Source organism: Pseudonaja textilis, chromosome 3 (genome assembly GCF_049901715.1).
Source record: "Pseudonaja textilis isolate UNSWEBS1 chromosome 3, rPseTex1.2, whole genome shotgun sequence".
Lineage (NCBI taxonomy): Eukaryota > Metazoa > Chordata > Lepidosauria > Squamata > Elapidae > Pseudonaja > Pseudonaja textilis.
Window position 1 is genome coordinate 109,372,748 of NC_141992.1, and position 24,070 is coordinate 109,396,817.

A 24,070-nucleotide genomic window follows, 5' to 3' on the forward strand; every position below is an offset into this window, starting at 1 on the left:
GGCAGGAAAATAAGATTTAAAATTATTGGGTGACAAGGAACCTCAGTGGCTGAGCTGTCAGACAGCTCTCTATAAAGAGAGCTGTAGGGCAGCCAGACCACTTCGTTGTACTGGTCTACTCAATAAAGAGCTGTTGTTACTATTGACTCGTCTTGCCTCTTCACTCAGCCCAATCTGACATTGTTCTTATGTTCTGTGGTTGTACTGAGATTTCTATCTTATGCTGGTCAAAGATAATAAAAAATTGTCTGGCAAAGGAGAGCAGTCTGTACAGGTGAATGGGACAAAGACTCCCCAAAGATGAGAGGAATTATGGAATGTTCTATTAAAGGTTACAGTATCTGTGTTAAACACGGTAAAATATGTTTCTTTAAACAAGGTATATAGATGAATGAAGGGGTGTCTGCAGGTTGTGTTAAAAAATAATTGTGACATAACTAAAAAAACAGATGGAACTTCGACCCCACTGTTGTGGCACCTTGATTTTTTGGACCCTGCCCTGCAAACACTCTCCCCACTCCCAGGAAGCAACTGATAGATTTGTCGCAAAGTCTCATATAACATTTTTCCAGGACCACGCTTACGAGCTAAATTCTCTGTTTTGTATTTTATTCCTATTTATTTGTAAAATTTATTGGTCACCCATCTTACCACAGGTAACACTGGGCGGCTTACAATGTAACAAATTCTTATTTGTTTTGCCCCCGATACCAACTTTTGCATTTTTTTATGAAAAACGGAACGAAATGGATGAAAAAATTTTTCTCGCTCCGTCTTTTCCTCCAAAAGGGTCTTCGCCCCTCAGAAGAACGCCTGCAACCTCCCTACGCGCCAAGGCCACCCTAGCCGCAATGCCCCACTTCCGGATGTATCAACCGTCACGGAGCGTCAGCGTCCTCGGAGTCGACGGCAGGGCCCCGCCCCCTCCTCCCCCACAAACTCCGCCCGGAGACTGACAGGAGGCGGCCACGTCACCACGGACAACGGGAAATGGCCTGTGGGAGAGCCGCTCGCTATTCAGGCAAGCGCGCCGGTCGGAAGTGCGGTGATGGCGGAGCTCTATGTCAAGCCCGGTAAGCTGCGTGGCGGAGAAAAGGGGTTGCTTGTTGCGCGAGGCTGGCGTCTGACCGCCTGTGTCTTTTGCAGGGAACCAGCAGCGCGGCTGGAATGACCCCCCGCAATTCTCCTACGGGCTGCAGCAGCGTCCGGCTCTTTCCAGCGGCTTGACCCAGCGGGGTCCCTTCCGGAGAAGAGTGGCGGCGGCAAGTGAAGGAAAGGAGCCCGAAACGGTGCCGCACGCCCCCATAGTCTCTAGGCCAGGTTGGGGACGGTTTGAAAGTCTGTAGAAATACTGTGCTATAATTGTATTGCATTTTATTTTTAAGTGTGTGGATGGCCTTTTTTTTTTTTTTTTTTTGCTTGGAGAGAGATGGTTACTTTCCCCATTCTCCTTATTTTGTTCTGATTCTTGGTTTCGGTCTGCCGGATCATGCTTGGAAATTTAAGTCTTGGCGACTTCGTGAACATATGTAGCTTTTTGGGCATCAGAACAGACCTCGCAGTGCCTCTTCCTAGATTATTTTCTGATTTTCTGATTTAATCTACAGCCCTGAGGTTTCCATTTCAATGTTTTTATTTATGTGCAGTTCCCAAGAATGGCCAAAATTGGGGTAATTGTATCTGATTCTAAGGGGTTAATATTTTCAAAGCAACTATGCTTAATTTATCTACCAGATTTTTAATTTAAGGCCCATTTTTTTCTCCATGCACTGAAGTGAATTAACAGTGTACACATCTTTCTCTTAACACAATCTGTGTCTACTTTTTCAGTTGGATTGCTTGTCCCACAGTCTGTGAACCTGCCTCCTCCTGGACCACCAACCTCTTTTCAGAGAGCAGATGTTACAACACCATCTGTTGTAGAGACTGACAAGGAATATGAGATAGATGATGTGCTTTCTTCCTTGCATGAGACTCTGAACAACTGTAGGAGCTTTGTGCAGGTGAGAGCTACCAGCTTTTCCAGGATTTTATTGTAGAATGAAGTTGTTTGTGTCTCATCATCATGTCCTACTTACTGTAACACTAAGTTGTCTCTGTAACTGTTTTTAAGGCAGATGTCCTCATGCTATCTCCATTTCATTCCCTGCTAACCTAAAGTTGTCTGTAGTTGTTTTCCTATTAAAATAATATTTTCCCTTTTTTGTAACCCAGTTGGCAATGTTAATGATGCTGTGAGTTTCATCTTTGAAAGGGATTATTGCAATTAAGGCAAAACCAAAGTTCATTTATATAACCTTAGAGGAGGGTTATATTGGAATATCAGTCTTCCAGAAAATTAGTATTTGCAGCTCAATGGAGAGCCTTTTCTATCTATTGTCTATGGAGATTCTCAGTCATCCAGGTTATGGTTATCTCAAAGATGCTTTTTTCAAGAGGCAACTGGACTTTCTGGGGTTTTTTTTGAAGACATTTTGCTTCTCATCCAAGAAGCTTCTTTAGTTCTGACTGGATGGTGAGGAATGGAAGGATTTATAGTCCTTGCAGACAGCTGGACATTTGTATTCTTTTAGCAGGTTGTTAAGGTCGCCTGGAGGTTATTTGTGTAATCAGGGTCACCTGAGTGATGCAAATTGGTGTGGAGCCTTCTTGGAATTGTTGAAAGGATTGTATTGTAGACTGGAGATAGATGATGTTGTATCCCTCCCCCTCTGTTGAGAGAGGGCTTTTTCAGTTTTGACATAGATGTTCAGTTTTGACATAGATGGCCTCTTTGATCCCTTTCAAATCAGCAATCTTCTCTGTCCAAAATATGGACTTTGTTGTCTTCAAAAGAGTGGCCTGTGTCTTTTAAATGCAGATGGACTGCTGAATCTAGTCCTGATGTGTTTGTTCTCCTATGTTGTACCATGTGTTTATGAAGTGGTTGTTTTGTTTCCCCAATGTATAGATCTGCACGTGGCTCACTGTATTGTACTGCATATACCATGTTGCTCAGTTTCTGTCTGAGTGTTTTATCCTTAGGGTGGACAAGCTTCTGCCTTAGTGTATTCTTGGCTTTGAAGTATGTACGTGTATTATGTTGGCTGAAGATCGTCCTGAGCTTTTCCAATATGCCTGCAATGTACAGAATGACTATATTGCTTCATTTATTGTTCTCGTCATAGTCTGTTACAGAGGAGCTCCCATAGAGTCTTTTTTGAGATTAAATGAAGGTCCACTTGGATAGCCACATGTTCTGAGGGCTTTCTTAATGTGTTTATAGTCTTTTTCTTTCCCTCTTTGCTGGTAGGCAGGCCTTCAGCTCAAGTGATGTAAAGTTCTGATGACCCCCATTTGAGTGGTGGGAATCAAAATGTAAATATTGATCTGTGTGAGTGGGTTTTCTGTAGACTTCATCGTTAAGGCTTCTATCTTCCTTGATGTGTACTGCACAGTCCAGGAAGGCTAGACTATTTTCCTTAACATCTTCCCGTGAATTTATTTGTCCACAGAGTTGATGTTTGGTGAATGCTTCCAATTCCTGTGTTTTGATCTTGACCCAAGTATCGTCCACATACCTATACCAGTGAGTGGGTGGAATTCCTGTGAAGGAGTCTTGGGCTTTGGTTTCTACCTCTTCCATGTGGAGATTGGCTACAATGGGAGACACTGGTGAACCCATGGTGCAGCCATGTTTTTGTCTGTAGAGGTCTTCATTGTATTTAAAATAAGTAGCGGTCAAGCAGAGGTCCAGCATGGCACATATGTGTTCTGAGGTTGGTTCTGTCACCTAAGGTGCTGTCTTGTAGCAGTTGTTTTTTCACTATCGTGACAGCTTTGGTAGTTGGAATGCAGAGAAGTCCATTCCCCACCATCCAGTCAGAGCTGAAGAAGCTTCTTGAATGAGAAGCAAAATGTCTTCAAGAAAACCCCAGAAAGTCCAGTTTTCTATATATTGTTACATAAAAAGTTTTTTTTTTAAAAAAAAAAAGTTCCACAACATATTTACACAATTTTAAAGAAACCCACATCTCAAAATTTGTGACAGCTGGCTTAAAATGTGGCACGCAACATGAATTTTTAAAAAGATCTTTACAATGTTTTAATTCAATTGTCATAAAGTCTCTATAGATAAGCTTTAGGCACTGGTTGTACATCAGGAAGGTGCAGTGGAATTAGCTGAGAGGGTAACAATGTATGTAAGCAAATGATTCCAGAGTTGTTGATTTGGTTGGATGATAACATTGAATGCTTTTCTTTTCTCACATCTTAAAAAAGAAAGGAGAATGGCCTTCTGCTGTGGCTAGAATTTTTCTTTTTTGGTAAGTTTTATTTGAGTTTTCACAAAGAGAAAAAAAATACAAATAAAACATCTTTTTTGCAAGCAGCATAATCCCGGATTACATTTCTTCATACAGACACAAATTAAGGTTCATGCTCATTTTTATATGCTATTCCATATCTTATTACTATTTTACATTATCTGCATAGCTTCTCCCCTCTTTTAATTTTCTCAATTTTATTTTAATTATCTCATCTCAATTCAAATCATTGTATTTATATTTTTTGTCTGTCCTGTTTCAATTATCTATTATCTTTTCTCATTAAACAAAATTTCTCCTGTAGTTACTGATTGGAGTATGACGCCTTTATATCTTTTCCCTAAAGTTGTAACATTCAATATAATACATAACTTCCATTCGGATTCTGCTTCGTACATTCTTAAAATACACACTGTATTCTTAAAAAAATAAAAAAAAATTATAAATGTATATAATTAAAACAACATTCCATTCCAATTCAATTCTATCATTAATATTAATATTCATTAAAGTCTTAACATCTTTAACATTACTTTTCAATTAAATATCATACTTCTATGGGAACAATTATAAGCTTTCCATAGTTAATTCCCCCCTTCACTTAAATTTTATAAAACGTTAACTAATTAAAATGTTCCCGTTCCTTCCTAATTCAATTTTCTCATTTATTTTATTTCACTTATTTTATTCACAAACATTTCACTAAATTACACTTATTTTATCCCTCATTTTAATCATATGTTGTTTCCAATTTTCTAAAGTTACTTCTATTACTAATATAACAATACAATCTTATGTACCTTTACAGAATCCCTTTTCAGTTAGATTTTCACCCATTATCTCTAAATAGGTCCTGTTTCTCTATATCTTTCTCCGGTCCTTTGTAACTTCTTTTCCTTTCCTTCTTCCCTCTTTTCTTCTCTCCCCCATTTTTACCCCCTTGTCTCTCTACCTCTATTTCTCTCTTCTGTATTCCCCTTTTCTGTTGCTTTCCAGTATTATACTTATTTTTTGAATTATTTTTCTTTTCTTTGGTTGTTTTTTTAAGTCTTAAATTCTCCATTCTCTTTCCCCCCTTTCCTTTTTCTTCCCCACATAGAATTACTTGTTCATTAAAGATGGTTGCTTCTTTGTCCCAGTCTTCTTGTTTTGCAGTCTTTTCTTGTTGTTTCTCATAGTTCCAAATCTCCATTTCTAAGAATTGAAACACGAAGCCAAAAGAACCCTTCCCTTCTTGTGCATCTTCTTTGTACTTTTTAAGTTCCATTTTCAATTCATCCATAAGTGGTGCCATTGTATAAATTTTTAAACAACCACCCAATTGATTTTAGTCATTCTAATATAATAACCAAAAATCCAAAGATCACCAACAGCAAGCCAGCAGCAAGCCCAGACAGAAACCGCGCACGATCGTGGATTTCTGTCTGTCGCTGAAGCCCTTCAAACCGGAACAGCCCTCTGGCTAGAATTTTTAAATATGATCCCCCAAAAGAGATACCTGTTAATAAGAATTTGCTTCTATTTTCAGAAACAGGTTTGTGATGATATCCATAAACGCTTGGTAATTCTTCAGGAAATGTGGACACAAGGCAAATTATCTTCCCCTGTAAGAAAAAGGATGGGAATTCTAACAGAAGGTAAGGAATATACCTATGGCCTGCTATACCACAGTAGTTGTTTCTTTTTGTAATCTTCAGCATCAGCTGTGTATTATGCTAGAGGTAGCAGAAATACTGCTTTGATAGAACTGCCAAAATTCCATCTGAGGGAACGCTGTACATATTTAAACTAAGGCAGTTTTCTTAGTAGTGTATGATGTTGCTAGAGAATAGTTGACGAGGACCATTTTTCCTGTATTTTTAACTATTGATTATTGTGGAGGCAGAACTTATTTTATTACTTTGCCTTAGGTTCCTAATGAACCTTTGGGTTTTAGAGAGAATTTGGAATTGTCCCTCAAGCTCTTTGACAACTTTTCACTGTTTGTAATCGAAGGGCAACAGTAGCATTGGCTCAGACTGTACGACTATGGCTTCAGAATGCCACTGGAGGAAGTGAATATAAGTGAAGTTGAATAAGAGCTTTTAGTAAGCTTTCTGTGGCCAACAGACCAGGAAATGTCACTGTTTTTTTCTACTCTTATTCGGTCTCCTCAATTACTGTTAAGAGACCCTGTTTTAGTTGACCCAAACCTTTTGGGGGAGAGAGTGGCCAGGAAACACCTGCAGGGCAGATATAAGACCTTAGGTCTGCTCTGAGCAGTTAAATTGATCTTATCTAGTTATTTGGGAAGAGTTTGAGTCAATTGATCTTAAGGAAGTGGTCAGAATCCTTATGGTTCAGTTTATGAGTTTTAGATCTACATCTCTCCTGCCTAGTTAAGGCCTAATGGAAGACAACACAGAGTTTGGCAATAGCGAGGAGTTAGATCCACTTGCACTTAAGGAGGCAATGATCTATCTGCTTCTCAAATAACCGTTGCTGGACCCAATGATACTAGATAATTTTAATGTTGTCTCCAGTCTTCCCTTTAAGAGGAAGGTTTTTGAGTTGGTGGTCAGATTAAAACTTCAGAGGGTCCCAAAGGGAAGGATTACTGCTTTTGTACAGAATCCTCTTGTGTGCAAAGTATACCTGTTCTAGACTGAGAGGTCCTATTCATGGGGCCATGCATGCTTTGGCCATCTTCTGCCATGACCTTGCAAACCACTTAAAAGCTGCAAAATGCTGCAAAATGCTGCAAAATGCAGTGGTGCAGATAGTTCTGTGTGGTACACCGATATTACACATTTCCTGAGCTGCATGGGCTTCCAGCAGCTTCTGGGAGAAATTCAAGCTGTTGGTTATCACCTATAAAGCTGTTAGGCTTCATTACTTGAAGGACTGCTTGTCTCCAATCATTTTTGCACATCCCACAATATCTGACAAGGCAAGTGTATTCCGTGTCCCTATTGTCAAACAGTGTCATCTGATGGGATCCAGGAAATGCCCCTTTTCTGTCATGGCACCTGTCCTCTGGTACAACGTATCCTCTGAGATTGGGACAGAGTGATGGCCATTCAAAAGATGCTGAAGACCTGATTCTTCTGTAATGCAGTGAACCAAGCTGTTATATCAGCCAATAATTGGTGATACGATTATGCACCTTTGAGAAATTCCAAGTGTGATGTGTTGCTTTAAAATTGTTTTGGGATATTTATGGTTATATTTTATAGATTGAAAGCAACTGTATAAGATTTGGAATGCTTTCCTATTTTTTTCCAGAACTCAAGAGTCAGCATTGGGATGAAGCTGATGAGATTCATCGCTCCCTAATGGTGGACCATGTTGCTGAAGTAAGCCAGTGGATGGTTGGAGTCAAAAGGCTTATTGCTGAAACAAAGAACTTGCCTGGAGGAGATCCATTGCAGTAGAGCATGAGCAAGGAGTCACCTGTTTGGATCTGAATGTTTATAAGATTTGCTCAGGAACTGGCCAATATGAAAGTGGACCCTGTCTGGAAGGCAACCTGGGCCAGGGAGAGTTGACTTCCTAAGTTTATTTCCTTAACAGTTGTCTAATCAAAGTTGCATTTTCCAAGTTGATCACATTATGATCAAGGAACACTTTTTTGATTGAATTAAAAAAAACACCACTTTTTAAAGAAGTGCAACTTTTTGAAGATGACAGATTAAAAATAGCAATTTTGCAAATACTACTTTTAAATTGTATAATGAGTCTTAAGTGCCATACTGGTGTTAAATCAATTCTAAACAGTTTGTTCATATAGCTATTTAAAGTCTTCCTGTTTATTTTTCTTTTCTTGATAAGTGTGTTGTTCCATGTTTGCCTGCAAAATTCACTTCACCTTCTGTTCTCTAAAGTTTACCTCTTGAAAAAAAAAAAAACCTGTTTTCTGTTCTTGAACAGGGCTCAGTACTAAAGATTACTAAGATTAGAAACAGATATTAAGAAATAAATGTTAGAAAATCCCTTTATTGCTAGACTTTATTTCAGTCATGCGTAGACTGAATGTGTAAATGTAATTTTATGCCCATTATATATCAATAAGGGTATGGCTACTGTTATTTTTTTCTGTTCTAGCCAGAAGTATCTTTTATGTTCTTTCTAGCCAAGTGTTCAAATGTTTCAAAGTTTTCAAGAAGTTCAAATACACACACACACACACACACACACACAGTTGCAAGGTATATGATAAATTTCTAATAATGACAACGGATTACTGCCATCCTTAGATGATTGAATCATTTCTTGGATTCTTCTTGATTTATAGATACATTTTTCAGTTATGCTTCTCTAGCAATACTCCAGTCTTGGCCTCCATAGGCTTGACTCCAGTAATCTGTGCTCGAAGACTTTCATGCAATTATACCCATGCTTGCGTAGGAGTTATAGTGTCCTTCATATTCAGATCATCATTTATCTAGACAGTTACCGTACTCCTTGATCCAATTAAAATTAACTGTCACCTGAGAGCTCTGCACGATTTAGCTGTTAGGCGAGTTCACCTCAGTTGCCTGATAGATCTGTTATTTCCAGAGGGCACTTGAGGATTTTCCTAAACATCTGATAAGCAGTTTTTCTGTGGACAGGGTAAGCCTTTGACAATAGAAACTGATTCAAACTCCTGGCAGAATTGACTCCATGTGGCTTCTTTGATTCCTGGGTGTCCTTCACTTAATGCCATCCCAGGATACTGAAAGCTGCCAGGTGGAACCACTGAACAAAATCTTTCAGAGTTCCTGCAGCACAGGGGAACTTCCAGAGGTCTGGAAAAGAGCTGATGTGGTTCCAGTTTTCAAGAAGGGGGAAAAAGTGAGTCCAGGAAACTAGATCCAATTAGCCTGAAATCAATACCTGGAAAAATCGTGGAAAAGACAATCAACCAGCGGATTTGTAAGCACTTAGAAATGAACAAAAAGATCACTAAAACCCAGCATAAGTTTGTTAAAAACAGATCATGGCATACGAACTAATTCAGGGTCCTTATTTAACAAAGCACCTCAAGGCATGACAAGAAGTACCGGGTGGAAATTCCTTAAAGGGAGAGCCAATCTAGAACTAGGGAGAAATTTCCTCAGAGCAAAAACCAATTGCTTCCTGGAGTTGTGTGTGCCATTGCTGGAGATTTTAAAGAAAATGAGTAGACAGCTATTTGCCCAGAATGGAATAAAGTCTTCTGGTTTGGTCAGGCAGTTGAAGTAGAATTTCTCCAAAGTCCTTCCAGCCCTGTGATTCTATAAGAACTATAAGTAGATACCAACCTACTCTCTAGATTTAGTTGAAGGGAAGAGCTTATTCTAGGAGACACTGCTTGTAATATAGTGCATGCCTGTGATTTGGAGTGTGCGGGGAGTGGCTTTTCCATCATGCTACCTACAATATGACAGCCTATTTCTAAAAAAGTAGGCTGGCTTTCTGGAAGATTTTAAAGACTGGGTTTTTGCAGAGGAGTCTTTGGGACATGATTCTGCTGGTCTATTTTTGTTAGGCACAATAATTATTATATTTTAATATTTTATTTTCTGGATATTTTTACTATATTTTGATGTGCTGTAAACTGCCATAAGTTATAAAGTTTTGTAGTATTCATATCTGATTGATAAATGAAGGGCTGAATGACAGACTGTATTGGAACCAACATTGCAGACACTTCTGATTGATAAAGGAAAGGCTGGTATTGGAACCAGCAGCAGTACCAAAGCTGCAGCTGGGCGATGACAGCTTATGAACCTTTTTGCTTTTTAGAATCTGTTTCAGGCTTAGTAGCTTATTTCCATTCGCATTACAGGGAAATCATCGTGAGGCTGCTGGGAACTGGTCGTGCATTCAGGATCTTATGATGGACATTCAGGAAAAATGCCAGTCAGGGAAGGTAGTTATTTGCCTCAGTTGGGGTACTTCTGAAATAGTGCTGTTGCAAAATGGGTGAAACCGATCTTTAGCTAAGGCTTGTCATGTAAGATAACTTTACAGATGCAACAGTACTTTCCATGCTGAACCTTATGCATCACTGTTTCAAAACCCTTATATTGTTTTTCTAATATATATGTTGGTTTTATCGTGTCATTCTACTTTGCTCAACCTATTATTCCCTTGATCATATTTGAAAGACAGAACTTCTATTGATGCCAGGAATTCAAATTAAATTTAGTGACAGATTTTATTTTAACTTTTGCTTAAATAGCTGGATTGTACTTGCCATAATTGTTTACGCTGTCAAAGATAGTTGATTGGCAACAGCTCTGTACTGTTTTCAGTTATTGTAGTTATGAGCTTATCTTCTGCTCTCAAATTAGTCCAGATACTGATATTGGATCTATTAGTCTGAAATTACTTGGGTTCTTTTTCTGATGTTGTTAAAGACATTTACTGTCCTCAAATCAGCGGGCATATGACTCATTCACAAATTCTTAGCATTCACATACAGTAACAACTTTTTTTTAATGAATCAGAATAGTTGGAAGGGGCCTTGGAGGACTGCGCCATGCTTGCCAGGCTACTGCAATCCTCCTCAGGCTGAAGCCATGGTGTGTGTGTGTGTGTGTAGAGCAAGTAGTGTGGCCAAAAGGCTGGAGAGCATCAATTAAGGAGCACATGGCAACCTGGAGCCAACAGCCACTTGGGACTCGGGAGGACTCCCTGTGCAGGCACACTCTGGCATTACTATGGTGTGCCCTCAAGAACGGCGGCAGGTTCTGGTGAGCACCGGCTGTGGGGAGAGGAAGCCCAAGTGTGCAGTTTCTCCTCTGGCAGCAGCTGTACCTGCTGCCCTGTGCTGTGAGTTTAGTGGCTGGAGCTGAGAGACAAGGAGCACAGTGCTGCTCCTCAGATGTCACATTCTCTTTCCCTCAGTTGGAATTGACCATTCAGACTATCAGGCATGGGGGCAGTTGGGGGGAAGATGCTGCCCTGGAGGAGATGGTGCCAGTACCTGGCTGCTTGTATTGCTTCCCTAAAACCGCAATGTCACTAACTAATTTTTCATTTTAAAATGAATAATTTTCACATTCTCAAAAGTCAGGACCTCTTCAGTCTTGTCAAAGTATTCCGCACTGTAAACAGCTATAAAAAAAGCTTTAGATATTATCCAGCTAAAGGATCTGAAATAGTTCCTAGATGACAAGTGAAACACACAGGCAAAAAGTTAGGTTAGAAAATGATTTTTAAGGGATCCAAATTTCAAACTGTTTAAGTCTTTAAATATCCTTAAGCTAAACTAATTTAATAGAAGTATAGCATCAGTGGTCCAGCTGTACCATTTTCACCAATTGCTTTCTATAGAGCATGTTAGTATAATTTAGCCTGAGGTAATTAGCAAATCAATGTTCAAAAATTGTTTTATCACAATACTCCTTGCAACATATATCACTTCTATCTCCAAGAATGCTCAAAGGTAGCATATCTAATCCCCAAATCAAGTAATACTACCAACAATACTTTTATTCTATGAGAATTAAATTTTGTTTTGATCATCTAGTCTTTTTACAGCTGTGAGACAATGATTTAGTTCTATCATTAATGAATGAACCCAGCTCAGTGTAAGTAATATAAATCCCCATGATTTATGGTTCTGAGGAGTGTGATGCTAGTTCGTTCATGGTGCACCAAAGTGAAGTGTGAACCAAACGACTAGCAACAATTGGCAGCCAGACTACATTGAAGACTTGGCAGTTAATAACAGTTGGCAGTTAGACATCTTTCTAGAACTCCTGGCTCTCTAAATACATGGCAACAAATAAACAAAATGGCTGCCAATCCTGAGCCATGTTGCACCAGGAAGCCTTAGTGAAGGAGTACAACAAAATTACAACTCGCTCAACAGCTGTCTAACAACTTTGACATCAACACACAGTGGAAAGCCAAATGGGCTGCTGAACACCCAGATACAGGCAGTTAGGTAGATGACCCTACGTAGATGACAAAAGGTGCCAGGTTTTGACCTTACTCACCAGCATTGCTCAACTATGAATAGGATCCATACCCAACATGGTGTCTGCTAGGACTCATTTAAGTGAGGACTTGTCTCTAACCCTCAGTGTGACTGTGGTGCTCTTCGACAAAATATCCATCACATTGTATCTGAATGTCCATCAAGAGCTTTAACATTTCAACTACTATAAGTCCATGTATTTGCCAAACGTTAAATAAATAAATAAAATAAGGTTCTGAATGAAGCTGTGAGGTCCAAGAGAATTGGCAGAGTTATATTTCTCTTTCATCAAGTACAAGTCATTCACTAGGGCAATCAGCACTTTTTATCTCAAAGCTGCTTTTATGGATTAAAAACCTGTTTCAGAATTAAAACTAAGGAACAGATCCTCATAATTTTGCCCCTTAGCACAGAAAATGTTCTAATTTTTACTGCAGTACAACAATCACCATGTGACTTAAGCACCATTTTATAGTTTGATGAAATTTGCTATTTTGAAATTCAAGTTCTCAGCAGCTATAACTAGCCTGGCCAATAGTGAACAATAAAGGATCCTGGAGTCAAATTAAAGACATGTTGGATTCTTATTCTGTAGCTATGAATGCATAGAAGACTGCCTGGACTACTGCTGAAGTCATGCTTTGCTACTTATTCCAATGGTAGCATTTCTTTGCATATGCACATGCATGTCCTGACAACCTGACAAAAGCCTTCAAGGTGGCTACAGGAAACTCTAGGAGGACATAACCACCTTAATAGTTCTGAAAGTGGCATTGTTGTGAATAAAAAGAATCTCACCAAACTGCAGTCACACCCGATTTTTTTGAACTGTAAATGGCAGTGATCCATAGAAGATACTGTTGCACAAGAAATAGTTTATGCTGCCAATTAAAGATTAAAATTTAGATTGATTAATTGCCCTGTGCTGGATGATTCTTTAGATGTGCCTATATCTGAAACTGTGTTGAGTACAAAAATGTTTTTTATTATATTATCATGTTTTTGACATCTAAAAGTGCGATTATTTTTGCCATAGCAGCCTTGCAGCTACATAGAATTCACTGTAAAATGAATTGCATCATGTCTGTGTAAACATTACAATGGTCTACATCAGCATTGGTGAACCTTTTTGGCAATGTATGTCAGGGGTGGAATTCAAATTTTTTAACAACCGCTTCTGTGGGCGTGGCTTAGTTGGTGGGCGTGGCTTAGTTGGTCATGTGACTGGAGGGTGTGACCAACTCAACATCACTCACATTGAGGCACGCATCTCCTCGCCTGGCCTCTCATGACTGTAGGGATTCTGCAACAGTTGTAAGTGTGAAAAATGGTCATAAGTCACTTTTTTCAGTGCCACTGTAACTTTGAATGGCCACTCCACACAAGCAAAGTACCAGCAAAGGAGGAAACAAAACTCCAGAGAAGTTCCAGAGACAGGAAATCTAGTCCTGCCAAGAATGTAATAAAGATTAATGGAGAGGCACCAGAATGTTTCCTTCCTGCCTTCCTTGCAGGATTAGGAGTTAATTTCTTCTAACAACTGGTTCTCCGAACTGCTTAGAATGTTAACAACCGTTCTAGCAAATAGATGTGAACCTGTAGAATCTCACCCCTGATGTGTGTGCATGCATGCTGGAAACCGGAAGAGCAGCTGCACAGTGCAGTGTGTGTCAGAAACCAGAAGACCAGCCGCCCGGTGCGCACATGCGCACTAGGTGACTGCTCTTCTGGTTTCTGGAGCTCCCGTATCTGTGTGAAGACCAGCTGGCTGGCCCGCCAGAACCCGGAAGAGCAACAGGTGATGGCTCGTGTGCCCAGAGATGGCGCTGCATGCCATTTCCTGCACGCATGGCATAGGTTTGGCATCACGGGTCTACATATAATAAAAGTGCTTGAGCTTTTTTAAAAGATCTTTAAAAAAAGCTCAAGCACTTTTATTATATGTAAAAGTGAGAAATATTTTAAAATAATTGTAATTTTTTTTACTTCATTTCAAAAGTACCTTAATCTGAAGTATTTCAGTGTTCTGAGCATCTGTTTTCTACATCTTTTCCTGGTGAATATAACAATGCTTTCATTAGAATTATGCTATTAAACGAACAGGGACGTCTGCATATATTTTACTCATAGTTCAATCTGATGGCCTCATTTAGCAAGATCCAATAGTTGTTAATATAATTAACAGTGACGAATTGAGGAAAACGTTTAAGAAATTTGCAAATATACTAACTTATCCAGGCAAAAAAGTTGTAATTCTCAGATTCAAATGTAAATACACCACTGAGTATTAGCATTCAATCAATATATTATTAAGATTAATACACAAAATCTTGTAATGTTCATCTTTTTATTGAATATTCAGGTAAATATTTCACATTAATACAGGCTACATAAAGTAGAGCCACTATACGACATGAAATTTACTCAACATTTTTCCTTTTAAGTATGTAAACAATTATACATGTATTTACCACCCTAAAAGGTTGAAATCATGTAATCACCTAGTTCTCTGTTGCATACAAGTAGCATTCAGTAGTGTTTAGCCAAAAGCACTAGCTTTATCCGATTTGAATTCAAATGGCTAAACTAACTGGAGAACAGAATCAGCTGAATAGGTAACTCATTTTGTTCTTATAACAATGGGCCAACAAGTTTCCCTTGTAATAGCCCACAGTGGAAAAAATAGTTTAGTTAGGCACATTAAAAAAAATCCCAAGTTCTTCCAAGGTCAGACTTCTCCAAACAAAGTTTTTAAAAAAGTAAAAGAAAAGGAAATATAGACCCTCTTAGATTAGTTGACATATTTGAGGTGCATGTTTCCAATGTGAGGTGCCCAGGTACCAGGCCAAATCTAAAATGGGAAAAACAACATAAAACAGGGTATTAATTTCATGTAATTCTTGGAACAGCACTGCAAAGAACTAAAGAAAATTACATTTAGAAGATCCCAACCCCAAGTACCCAGCTTAACTAAGCTTGATTCCAATTCAAAACTCCAAGGATATACGAATACAGTGCGATTAAGATTTCAGTAAGAATTTTGAAAAGCCTATTTCTTGGCAAGATAGAACAATGTGGGACAGACCATACCACACCAACGGATAGATTTGCAGTTGGCTAATCCAACTGCCCTCAATATGTGGTTCTCAAAGAAAAAACATCTAAGTGCAGGGAAGCATGCAGTAGGGAATTCTCACGGTTCTGTTCAGGTCCAGTACTCTTTCAACATTTTCATAAATGCTGTAGATCAGAGTTGTCAAACTCATGGTGTCACGGCGTCATCATGTGACATATCGGGACATTTTTCCCCTTCGCTAAACCGGGTGGGGGCAAGGCCAGCACATGATGCATCCGGGCCATGAGTTTGACACCCCTGATCTAGATGAAGTAACAGAATGGGAACTCTTGAAGTTGCATATGAAACAAAGCTTGGGGAACTGCTAACACTTCAAAAGATCAACTCAAGATTCAGAAGGATCTTGAGAGACTTGAATATTGGGCCCTATCCAACAAGATGCAACTCAGTGGCAAGGTAAGTACGGTCTTGCACTTAGGCAGGAAAAACCAAATGCACAGGTACTGGATAAGACACCACCTGGCTTAAGAGTAGAGTCTATGAGAGGGATCTGTATGTCCTGATGCAGTATTGCTTAAGTATGAGTCAGCAGTGTGCTGCAGCTGTCAAAAAAGCTAATGCAGTTTTAGGCTGCATCAACAGAGGGATAACATCAAGATCACAGAAGGTGATAGTAGCACTCTATATCACATTGGTGGAGCCATATTTGGGAACTGCTTCCAGATCTGTCAGCACAATACAAGAAAGGTACTGAGAAAAAGTGCACATGGAGAAGAGCAAAAAAGATGATAAAGGGTCTGGAGGATAAATCCTATGAGAAATGGTATTTTTAGCTTAATGAAGACAAGGCTGAGGGGAGACATGATAAAGACCTTCCAATACTTTAACTGCTCTAACAGGAAAGAGGGTTGATTAATTCTCCACAGCACTTGAGAGTAGGATAAGAAGCAATGGATGAAAGTTTGTCAGGGGAGAACCGATTTGGAAATTTGAAGGAATTTCCCTACAGCAAGAACTATTAAGCAGTGGAACAGCTTGCCTCCCCAGGTTTTGAGTGCTCACTTGCTGGAGGCTTTCAAAGAGTTTGAGAACTCCCGCCTTGGGCAGGAGGTTGGACTAGAAGACTTCCAACCCCTATGAAACTATGAAAAGTGACCAGATTTTAGAGACCTAATCATCATAAACTAATATTGCACTTTTAAGTAGCTCCTACCAGCTGTTACCCTTTAGTGTGACTTCATTTTAAGAGGACATGGCTTTCAGTACATTTATCCAGAAATATAATTTAAATAATCACATTGGAAGGATCTAAGCTGTGTGAGTGTGTGTACGCACACACACCCCACCCCCACCCGAGTCAGGTTTGATTCTTGGTGATTACCCAGACCAGTCCCTGTAGTTTCCTTTGCAAGTTTTCAGAACTGGTTTGGCAATGCCTCCTTCCTAGGTTTGAGAAAGAGGGGCTGAGCAAGGTCACCAAGCTGGCATTGTATGTGAAATCTCCCAGTTTCTCATCTCATAGGCTCACATTTAATTTGTACTAATTTGCATGAGCTTGGAAAACAGAAAATCTCTGCTCTCTCATGTTCAATTTTATTATTTCAGACAAAACTTTGAACTTAAAAGATGATTACTGCACCTGCTGAGCATCAGTACATTCTGCTGAATTTTGAACAACCTTTATCATGGGATTCCATGCTGGATCCGGAGTATGGAGTCCATTGAAAAGAGGACCACCTGGTCCATCAGCAAGCTGAGGATGAGAGGGTATTATAGTGCCTCCATACATGGAAATTGGTAGGCCCTGGAATAGGAAAGAAGTATTAATTTACATCTAACAGGACAGAACCTGGCCTACAATTATTTATAATAAGTAAGTAAAGATACAAAGATATAAGCTTATTCCAAAGCATTTTACAACAGAATGAGACAATGGAAGAAGTCTATAACATTCTAAAAGGTTAGGAAACACTCAAAAAGGCTAAGAGTATTCCCCAGATTTTCATACAATTTAAAGGTACATTTTAAACCTGTTTCAGATGGAGATGCATTTTCCATATAGGGCCAATTTATTTTCATTTTTGTGAAACTAATATAACTCAATAAAGACCTGTTCATTTGGCTGATTCCCCAATTCCTTCCTCTAAACTAAGATTCCAAAGCTTCTTTGGAAAATTTTATTTCTAATAATAAAAGGATTCTGGAGAATTGCAGCACTTTTGGGGACAGGACAGCAATGAATGATCTTTCCCCATCAATGCATTCTTAAATACACACCTATTTTTCTGAGCATCCTTGCCCACTTTGGATTTGAACATTGCCTTTTCTTAGAATTAACTCATAACACCTGATTGCCCTTTTTAAACTGGATAATATTGTATTATCTCCGTAAATGTAATGATTGGAGGAAAAGTTTAAAATTTATTTAGGTAACTGTCTGAGATAGAAAATTTCAATGAAAATACTGTCACAAAAAGAATGGAAATGAAATGAAACTTATTAACTCTACTGTAGACATTTTGTAGAAAATGCAGCATGTGAGAAAATATAATTAAAAATACATTGAAAAATACACTAAAATGTACTTTAGAGAAATCCACAAAACTGTTTGGCATAGGCTGCTGGAAAATATTTGAGGGAGCCACTATTCCAGAATCATCTCTCTCCATTGGTTGATGTTGGGAAAAAGTGCCTGGATCAGAGAGTTGCTGATGCACTGCGTGATTTCCCATTACAGGCTGGGACCAACTGGATAGGCCTTCTAAAAAGACAAAAAAGCACATTAAAAATTGGACAAAAGCCTGGAAATCCTTTTGTAGTTTCATCTGTAATCTTATTATGAAAATAGAAATGTCACTTTTTCCAATCTTTGCTGAGATTTCATACTAGCAGCTAAAAATAGCTTCTTGATTGCAATGCAGCAATCTTTTCTGTCAAGGAGCACATTTGCTGCTTAAAAGACAGTACTTTGTCTCTTTAGTGAAAATGTTTGTAGTAGTTAAAAAAGAAAAACTCCAGCTATCAGCAGACAGATCTTTCTTTGTCTTACTTTATTGCACCTCAAAGAAACAAAGTCTTCCTTCTTTTCCTGTTATCTAAAAATCCAAAATGTGGTTTTTCTTCCATCTCCCAAAACCTTTTTCCTTGTGTCATCTTCTGTTGTGTCCTAACTTCTTAAAAAAGCTGACTTTCTTACACTTACATTTCTTCATCTACCTCAGCAACTCTTTTTCTAAGGAACACTCCTCTAGTCTCTTATGGGATTTTTCACCACCTTTTTATACTTGGAAAGAAATGGTGCAAGTGAATATAATGAAGCCCTGCAAGATGCTTAAGTGTATCTTGCAGTTACAGAAAAAACTCAAAATCCACAAAATATTTTTGGTTCTCTATGTACAAGTAGTCCTCAACTTCAACACTTTATTCAGTGACCATTCAAAACTTATACTGGCACTGAAAAAAGTGACTTATGTTCATTTTTCACACTTATGACAATTTGACATCCCCATGGTCATGTGATCAAAATTCAGTTCTGAGTCTTCATGACAGTTTGAAAAAGTGAATCAAGCACAGAGTTCATTGATTTAGCAAATAAAATTTATTACTAGCACTAAAAACATTTCATACCAAACAAAGTTATCACAGGCTGAAATGATCTGGCAGTCTGCAGAATAAATAAACTGAAAATGCCAGAATGTGATTCACTTCAGAAATAAGGAATATAACTTTTATGGTCCAGATCAAAGATTTCATGCCAAAGGTTGGGAGAAAAACTCAAAATCCACAAAATATTTTTGGTTCTCTATGTACAAGTAGTCCTCAACTTCAACACTTTATTCAGTGACCATTCAAAACTTATACTGGCACTGAAAAAAGTGACTTATGTTCATTTTTCACACTTATGACAATTTGACATCCCCATGGTCATGTGATCAAAATTCAGATGCTTGCAACTGACTCATATTTAAGATGGTTGCTGTGTCCCAGGGTCGTGTAAATGCCTTTGGCAACATTCTTTTTTAAAATATTTTTTTCTGATTTTATTCTTTTATTAGTTCATAGTATAAAATACAAAGATACAAAACAAGTAATAGGAAAAATAGGGAAGGGAAAAAGGAAGGGAAGAGTCTAGAAAAGAAGGGAAAAGTAAGAAAAGGTATTGACTTCCGACTCCCTCTGGTGCAGTAAAATAATATAGCTACATCAAACCTCAACTTTTTATTTTTATATAATAGTATAAACTAGTCACATCTATATCAACAAATCTATCTAACTGGTAAAACCTAAAACCTAAAATCAAAATTTCATTTTTTTTTCCACCTCAAGCATAAAATCCAGAAGCAGTTTCCAAATAGAACCAAAAGTAGTTATGCTTTTTTGCTTTTATCAAAGCAGACAATTTATGCCCTCTCTGCAAACTCCATTGACTTTTGCAACCATTTGTCCATTGTGGGGATCAAAGTGTCCTTCCATTTTTGTGCCTTTGGAAACATTTTGACAAGCAAAGTCAATGGGAAAACCCAATTCACCTACTAATAACAATTGCAGTGATTCACTTAACAACTGTGACTAGAAAGGTCAAAAATGGGGCAAAACTCATTTAAGAAATGCCTTACTTAGCAGCAGACATTTTGGGTTCAATTTTGATTGTAAGTTGAGGGCTACTTGTATTAGTCTCCAAGAATTAGCCTTTCCCTTCTTCTTAAATATCTCACCTGAAACATTGTTAACGCCAAATGACCAGATGCCACTGTGTCCTACAGGAGCTGTGAAGTTGCTTCCCAGGGGTGTAGGGGTTACAGAACCTCCTTGCCTAATTCTAGCAAGTCGTTCTGTTCCAATAGGTGGTGGCACCTTTCGATCTTGACTTGTGCTCCCTGATTTTGGCTGTCCCAGATTAGAAGGTGCAGATACAGCTGAAAGAGGAGAAGATGATCCCGAGGAAACTGATGGAATAGGTGATTCACCTGATGGAAAAACAGTTCTCTTGCTTTATTAAATATGAAGGCTTATCTAAAAATAGTTAATTTTCTCCTTATGGGAAAGATATGTATTTTACAACTGTTGCTAGTACTGAAGTATTTTGAAGGAAATTAAAAAAAATCCTTTTATTTCTAATTTAGCAAACATAAGGATAAGCTGTTTAATGAATGGAACAGGCCTCCACAATGCAATTCATAGCTTTTATCAGGCAATAAAGTTGTATGCATTATTTCAGGGGTGGATAGCATTTATGCTGGAGCCTATGTTTTGATTTAATTTCAATGCCAGTAGCAGATGGGGCTGGAGGCCAAACCAGCAGAGATGCCCCACCTCTTCTCATCATTCACACCAATTCTTCATGATTGTGTTGGTGATATCAGGTTTTAACCTTTCCTTTTCTTTAATTGGTCAGTGAATAACTGAGCAAAAACAGAAGAATAAAGAAGAGGTGGTTGACAAGCCAGAGATTGTTTCAAACTCACTAATTATATCTCTGATTATACATTCTTCAGTGACAAGATACTTGAGCTTCAGTTCATAGGCTCAATGTATAACTTTAAGATTAAGTTTGCTCCAGTAGTAACTTACAAATTTGAAGGAAAAATCCATAGAATTGCCCATTACTTTTAGTTTTTAAAGCTTTAACTATCCTGCAAAAAAGGATAATTAAAGAAAGCATATCCTTTATATTTTTAAAGACAATATTTGAATAAAGGATTTGCTTTATCTAGCCCTTCAGTCTCAAGCAGAGTTCAGATTTAAGGATAACAGTTTAATTCTATTTAGAAATCTTCTCTCTTTTAGCTGCCAGTTTCCCTCATCAATCAAACAAAATCACACAATAAGCAAAAAGGCTATAGGAACAGAATCAGACAAACCATCAAAGCTCCTACATGAATTTGTAGCACTTGTCCAAGGATGGGGAGAAAAATGTTGCCTGTTAAAACTGGGAGTCCCAACAGGTCCTTGAAGATAAACCCGTGCCCCTTGAATGTTTGCAGAAAAACCTGCCATAGGTGTTGAAGAAGAATTTGATGAACTGCTGGATGGATCTAGAGAAGGAAAATCGAAAATTAGTTCAACTATATTTGAGAAAATAAATCCAGAGATCAAGAATACATTATCTGTTGTATAACTTACATGAAGTTCAGGAAAAAAATATTGAGAGAACACAATACAAATCTTGGAACAGTGAGTTGGGTGGTATACAAATTTAATCTCTCTCACTGAAATTTAATTACTTAAAGAGCATTTAGAAAGATATTTAAGAAGCATCTTGCTCTGAATTGTTTACCAAAATACTATATCCCTCATAGTTACATTTAAGATATAAAAAGAAACATATGTATACAATACAAAACTGTACATGGCAAGCTAAGATACAAAAAATAAACTGGTATTAAGTTTGTAGTCAAAATTTTAAATAACCATTGATCTTGAGAAGACACAGATGCATGCAACTTGCAATTTTAACTTTTCTTCATAGTGGGACAGTTATATTAATCAGATCTAACTGCAAATATTTTGATGTATACATTCACATTTTTCAGTCTACATATTAATAAGTTAATAGAAATAATAATATTACAGAGTTCGTATGGAGAAAGATCAGCTCAAAATTACATTTCTTGCTATGGTACAGCAGACATTATTTCAGAAGCTGGGAGCTGCAACTCAACTTCCAATCTCATAAAGGACCACCAAAAGTAATCTAAGTGAGCTTTGACATAATTGCAAGAAATGTGTCTATATTGTTTGGCCTTTTGAAAAGGGGGATTAACCCCCAAAAGTACACCTTCTTGTCACTGATTGGGCTAAATATAATCAATCTGTGACTAAGATATTTTGCTTTCATATTAAACCAGAAACAAATAAACTCTAAATGGCTAATTTTCAGCATAGTTTGCTGTTTGTTCTTTTTAATATCTGTAAATGAGCACAAGGTGAATGTTAGAAAGATTTGGAACTAATTCTGCAATTCTACTTTATATGAATTATATCAAGCTGAGTTGGGGAGTGTTATGTACATAAGCCTTCTATACCTTGAGTCATATATGGATATTTTTATTTCATTATGTGAGCATTTATAGAAGTACTGACTGATTCAAGAAGGAAGACTGTGATGATACATACATTATAAAAACATACACATGGAATGACATAATTAATAAGGGCCTATTAGATTTTAGGAACAATAATTACCTGTTTCCTCTCACATGCTACTGGGAATGAAACATTGAGAACATTCTACAAAGAGGACCTCAGTTTTGATATGATGAAAGCATTAATGCCTGTTTTATGCTGCTTGTCCTTTCTCAAAATTTAGTTTGTGCCACTAAAATAACATGAGCTTACATAAAGCATATACATTAAGGAATGTTTTAAGAGTCTGGCAGGACCCTGAGAGATACCAATTATTTCAGTTCCAATATTGATATGGTGGGATAAAGATAACAAATCGACCACTTAGCAAGGATTGTGAGAATGCATAAACTGGTTGAGGAACCAGAGTTATTGAAAATTAACATGATTATTTTTCATGATCTCTGAGGATCATACATCAGATGATCGCAGGCTTACATAAGGGGATATATAATAAGATCAAGAACAAATCTCTTTATGAAAGGAAACAGTAGTGCTTGTATGGACAGCTATATAATAATGATAAATGAAAAAAGGTGGAATACTCCATACAGCTGTCTGGCAGATGTATTGTGGTTACACCTTTGGCAAAGGCAGCATGTACAGTAGCTGCTCTCAAATGGCACTTAAGCATAGAAAAAAGGAACTAATGCATCAGAAGGTAACTACTAATTTGTGTCCATAACCAAAGGAAAATAATAGGTAGAAATTAGTTTTCTAGTATGGAACAAAAACATGATAAAAAAGCTATAACATGCAAAAAGATTTGATCTGATTAAAAGGATATGATAAACATTTAAGTGGTGAAACTTTTGCTGTAGGTCATCTATATGAGAAGGATAATTTCTTGGGTGATATTCAAGAGGAATCCAATTTTTGGAAAGAAATTTCAGTTCTGAGTCTTCATGACAGTTTGAAAAAGTGAATCAAGCACAGAGTTCATTGATTTAGCAAATAAAATTTATTACTAGCACTAAAAACATTTCATACCAAACAAAGTTATCACAGGCTGAAATGATCTGGCAGTCTGCAGAATAAATAAACTGAAAATGCCAGAATGTGATTCACTTCAGAAATAAGGAATATAACTTTTATGGTCCAGATCAAAGATTTCATGCCAAAGGTTGGGAGAAAAACTCAAAATTCTGATTTAAGGTAGATACTGTCAAATGAATTTTGGAATAACATAGATCTATAGATGATTTTCATGTATTTATAGTAAAGTTTTGAAACTGGAGTGGAAGTTTTTCTAGAGGTCTTTGGAATCACTTGAATGGTATACACAGTGCAAGTCTATAGGGTCAACAAAGATTTATGTTATCGCGTAACTGCTCTTGAATATATGTAATTATTTTATTGTGGTTACATATCTAGATCCTTGTATTGGGCAAAACAGTAACTGCAGATTTGTCAGGACTGTCACAAAAATCACTCGATTCTGATTATAAATATTTGTTAGTATTTGAGTAATTACACAAAAAGTCTGCCTGTAGACACTTCAAGATTTGCCTATTTTTAAATTTACATCTGATCAAGTCATTATTGATTCCCAGAAGATTTAAAATCATTATCCTTGCCAGAATTTCAAGAATATACAGTAATTGTTTTACACATCCATTTTTAAGGATTATT

General features: G+C 37.6%; 2 protein-coding genes across 2 annotated transcripts in view; one reads left to right on the forward strand and one right to left on the reverse strand.

Moving 5' to 3' along the window:
* Positions 1-964: 964 nt before the first annotated feature.
* On the forward strand, positions 965-8,276 carry SRA1 (steroid receptor RNA activator 1). The gene is made up of 5 exons (XM_026700940.2): positions 965-1,073; positions 1,147-1,320; positions 1,831-2,003; positions 5,833-5,941; positions 7,569-8,276. Exons 1-5 carry the CDS (start codon positions 1,049-1,051, stop codon positions 7,715-7,717), a joined length of 630 nt encoding a protein of 209 aa, XP_026556725.1. The 5' UTR covers positions 965-1,048; the 3' UTR covers positions 7,718-8,276.
* A 6,291-nt stretch (positions 8,277-14,567) lies between these two features.
* Positions 14,568-24,070, reverse strand: part of ANKHD1 (ankyrin repeat and KH domain containing 1) — a 100,081-nt gene continuing 90,578 nt past the window's right edge. The window contains exons 31-35 of the mRNA XM_087930390.1: positions 21,175-21,348; positions 20,029-20,280; positions 17,899-18,074; positions 16,953-17,117; positions 14,568-15,088 (exon numbers count right to left, since the gene is read on the reverse strand). Of these exons, the coding sequence (XP_087786516.1) occupies positions 15,029-15,088; positions 16,953-17,117; positions 17,899-18,074; positions 20,029-20,280; positions 21,175-21,348 (827 nt within the window). The 3' untranslated portion in view covers positions 14,568-15,028. The remainder of the gene's footprint in view (positions 15,089-16,952; positions 17,118-17,898; positions 18,075-20,028; positions 20,281-21,174; positions 21,349-24,070) is intronic.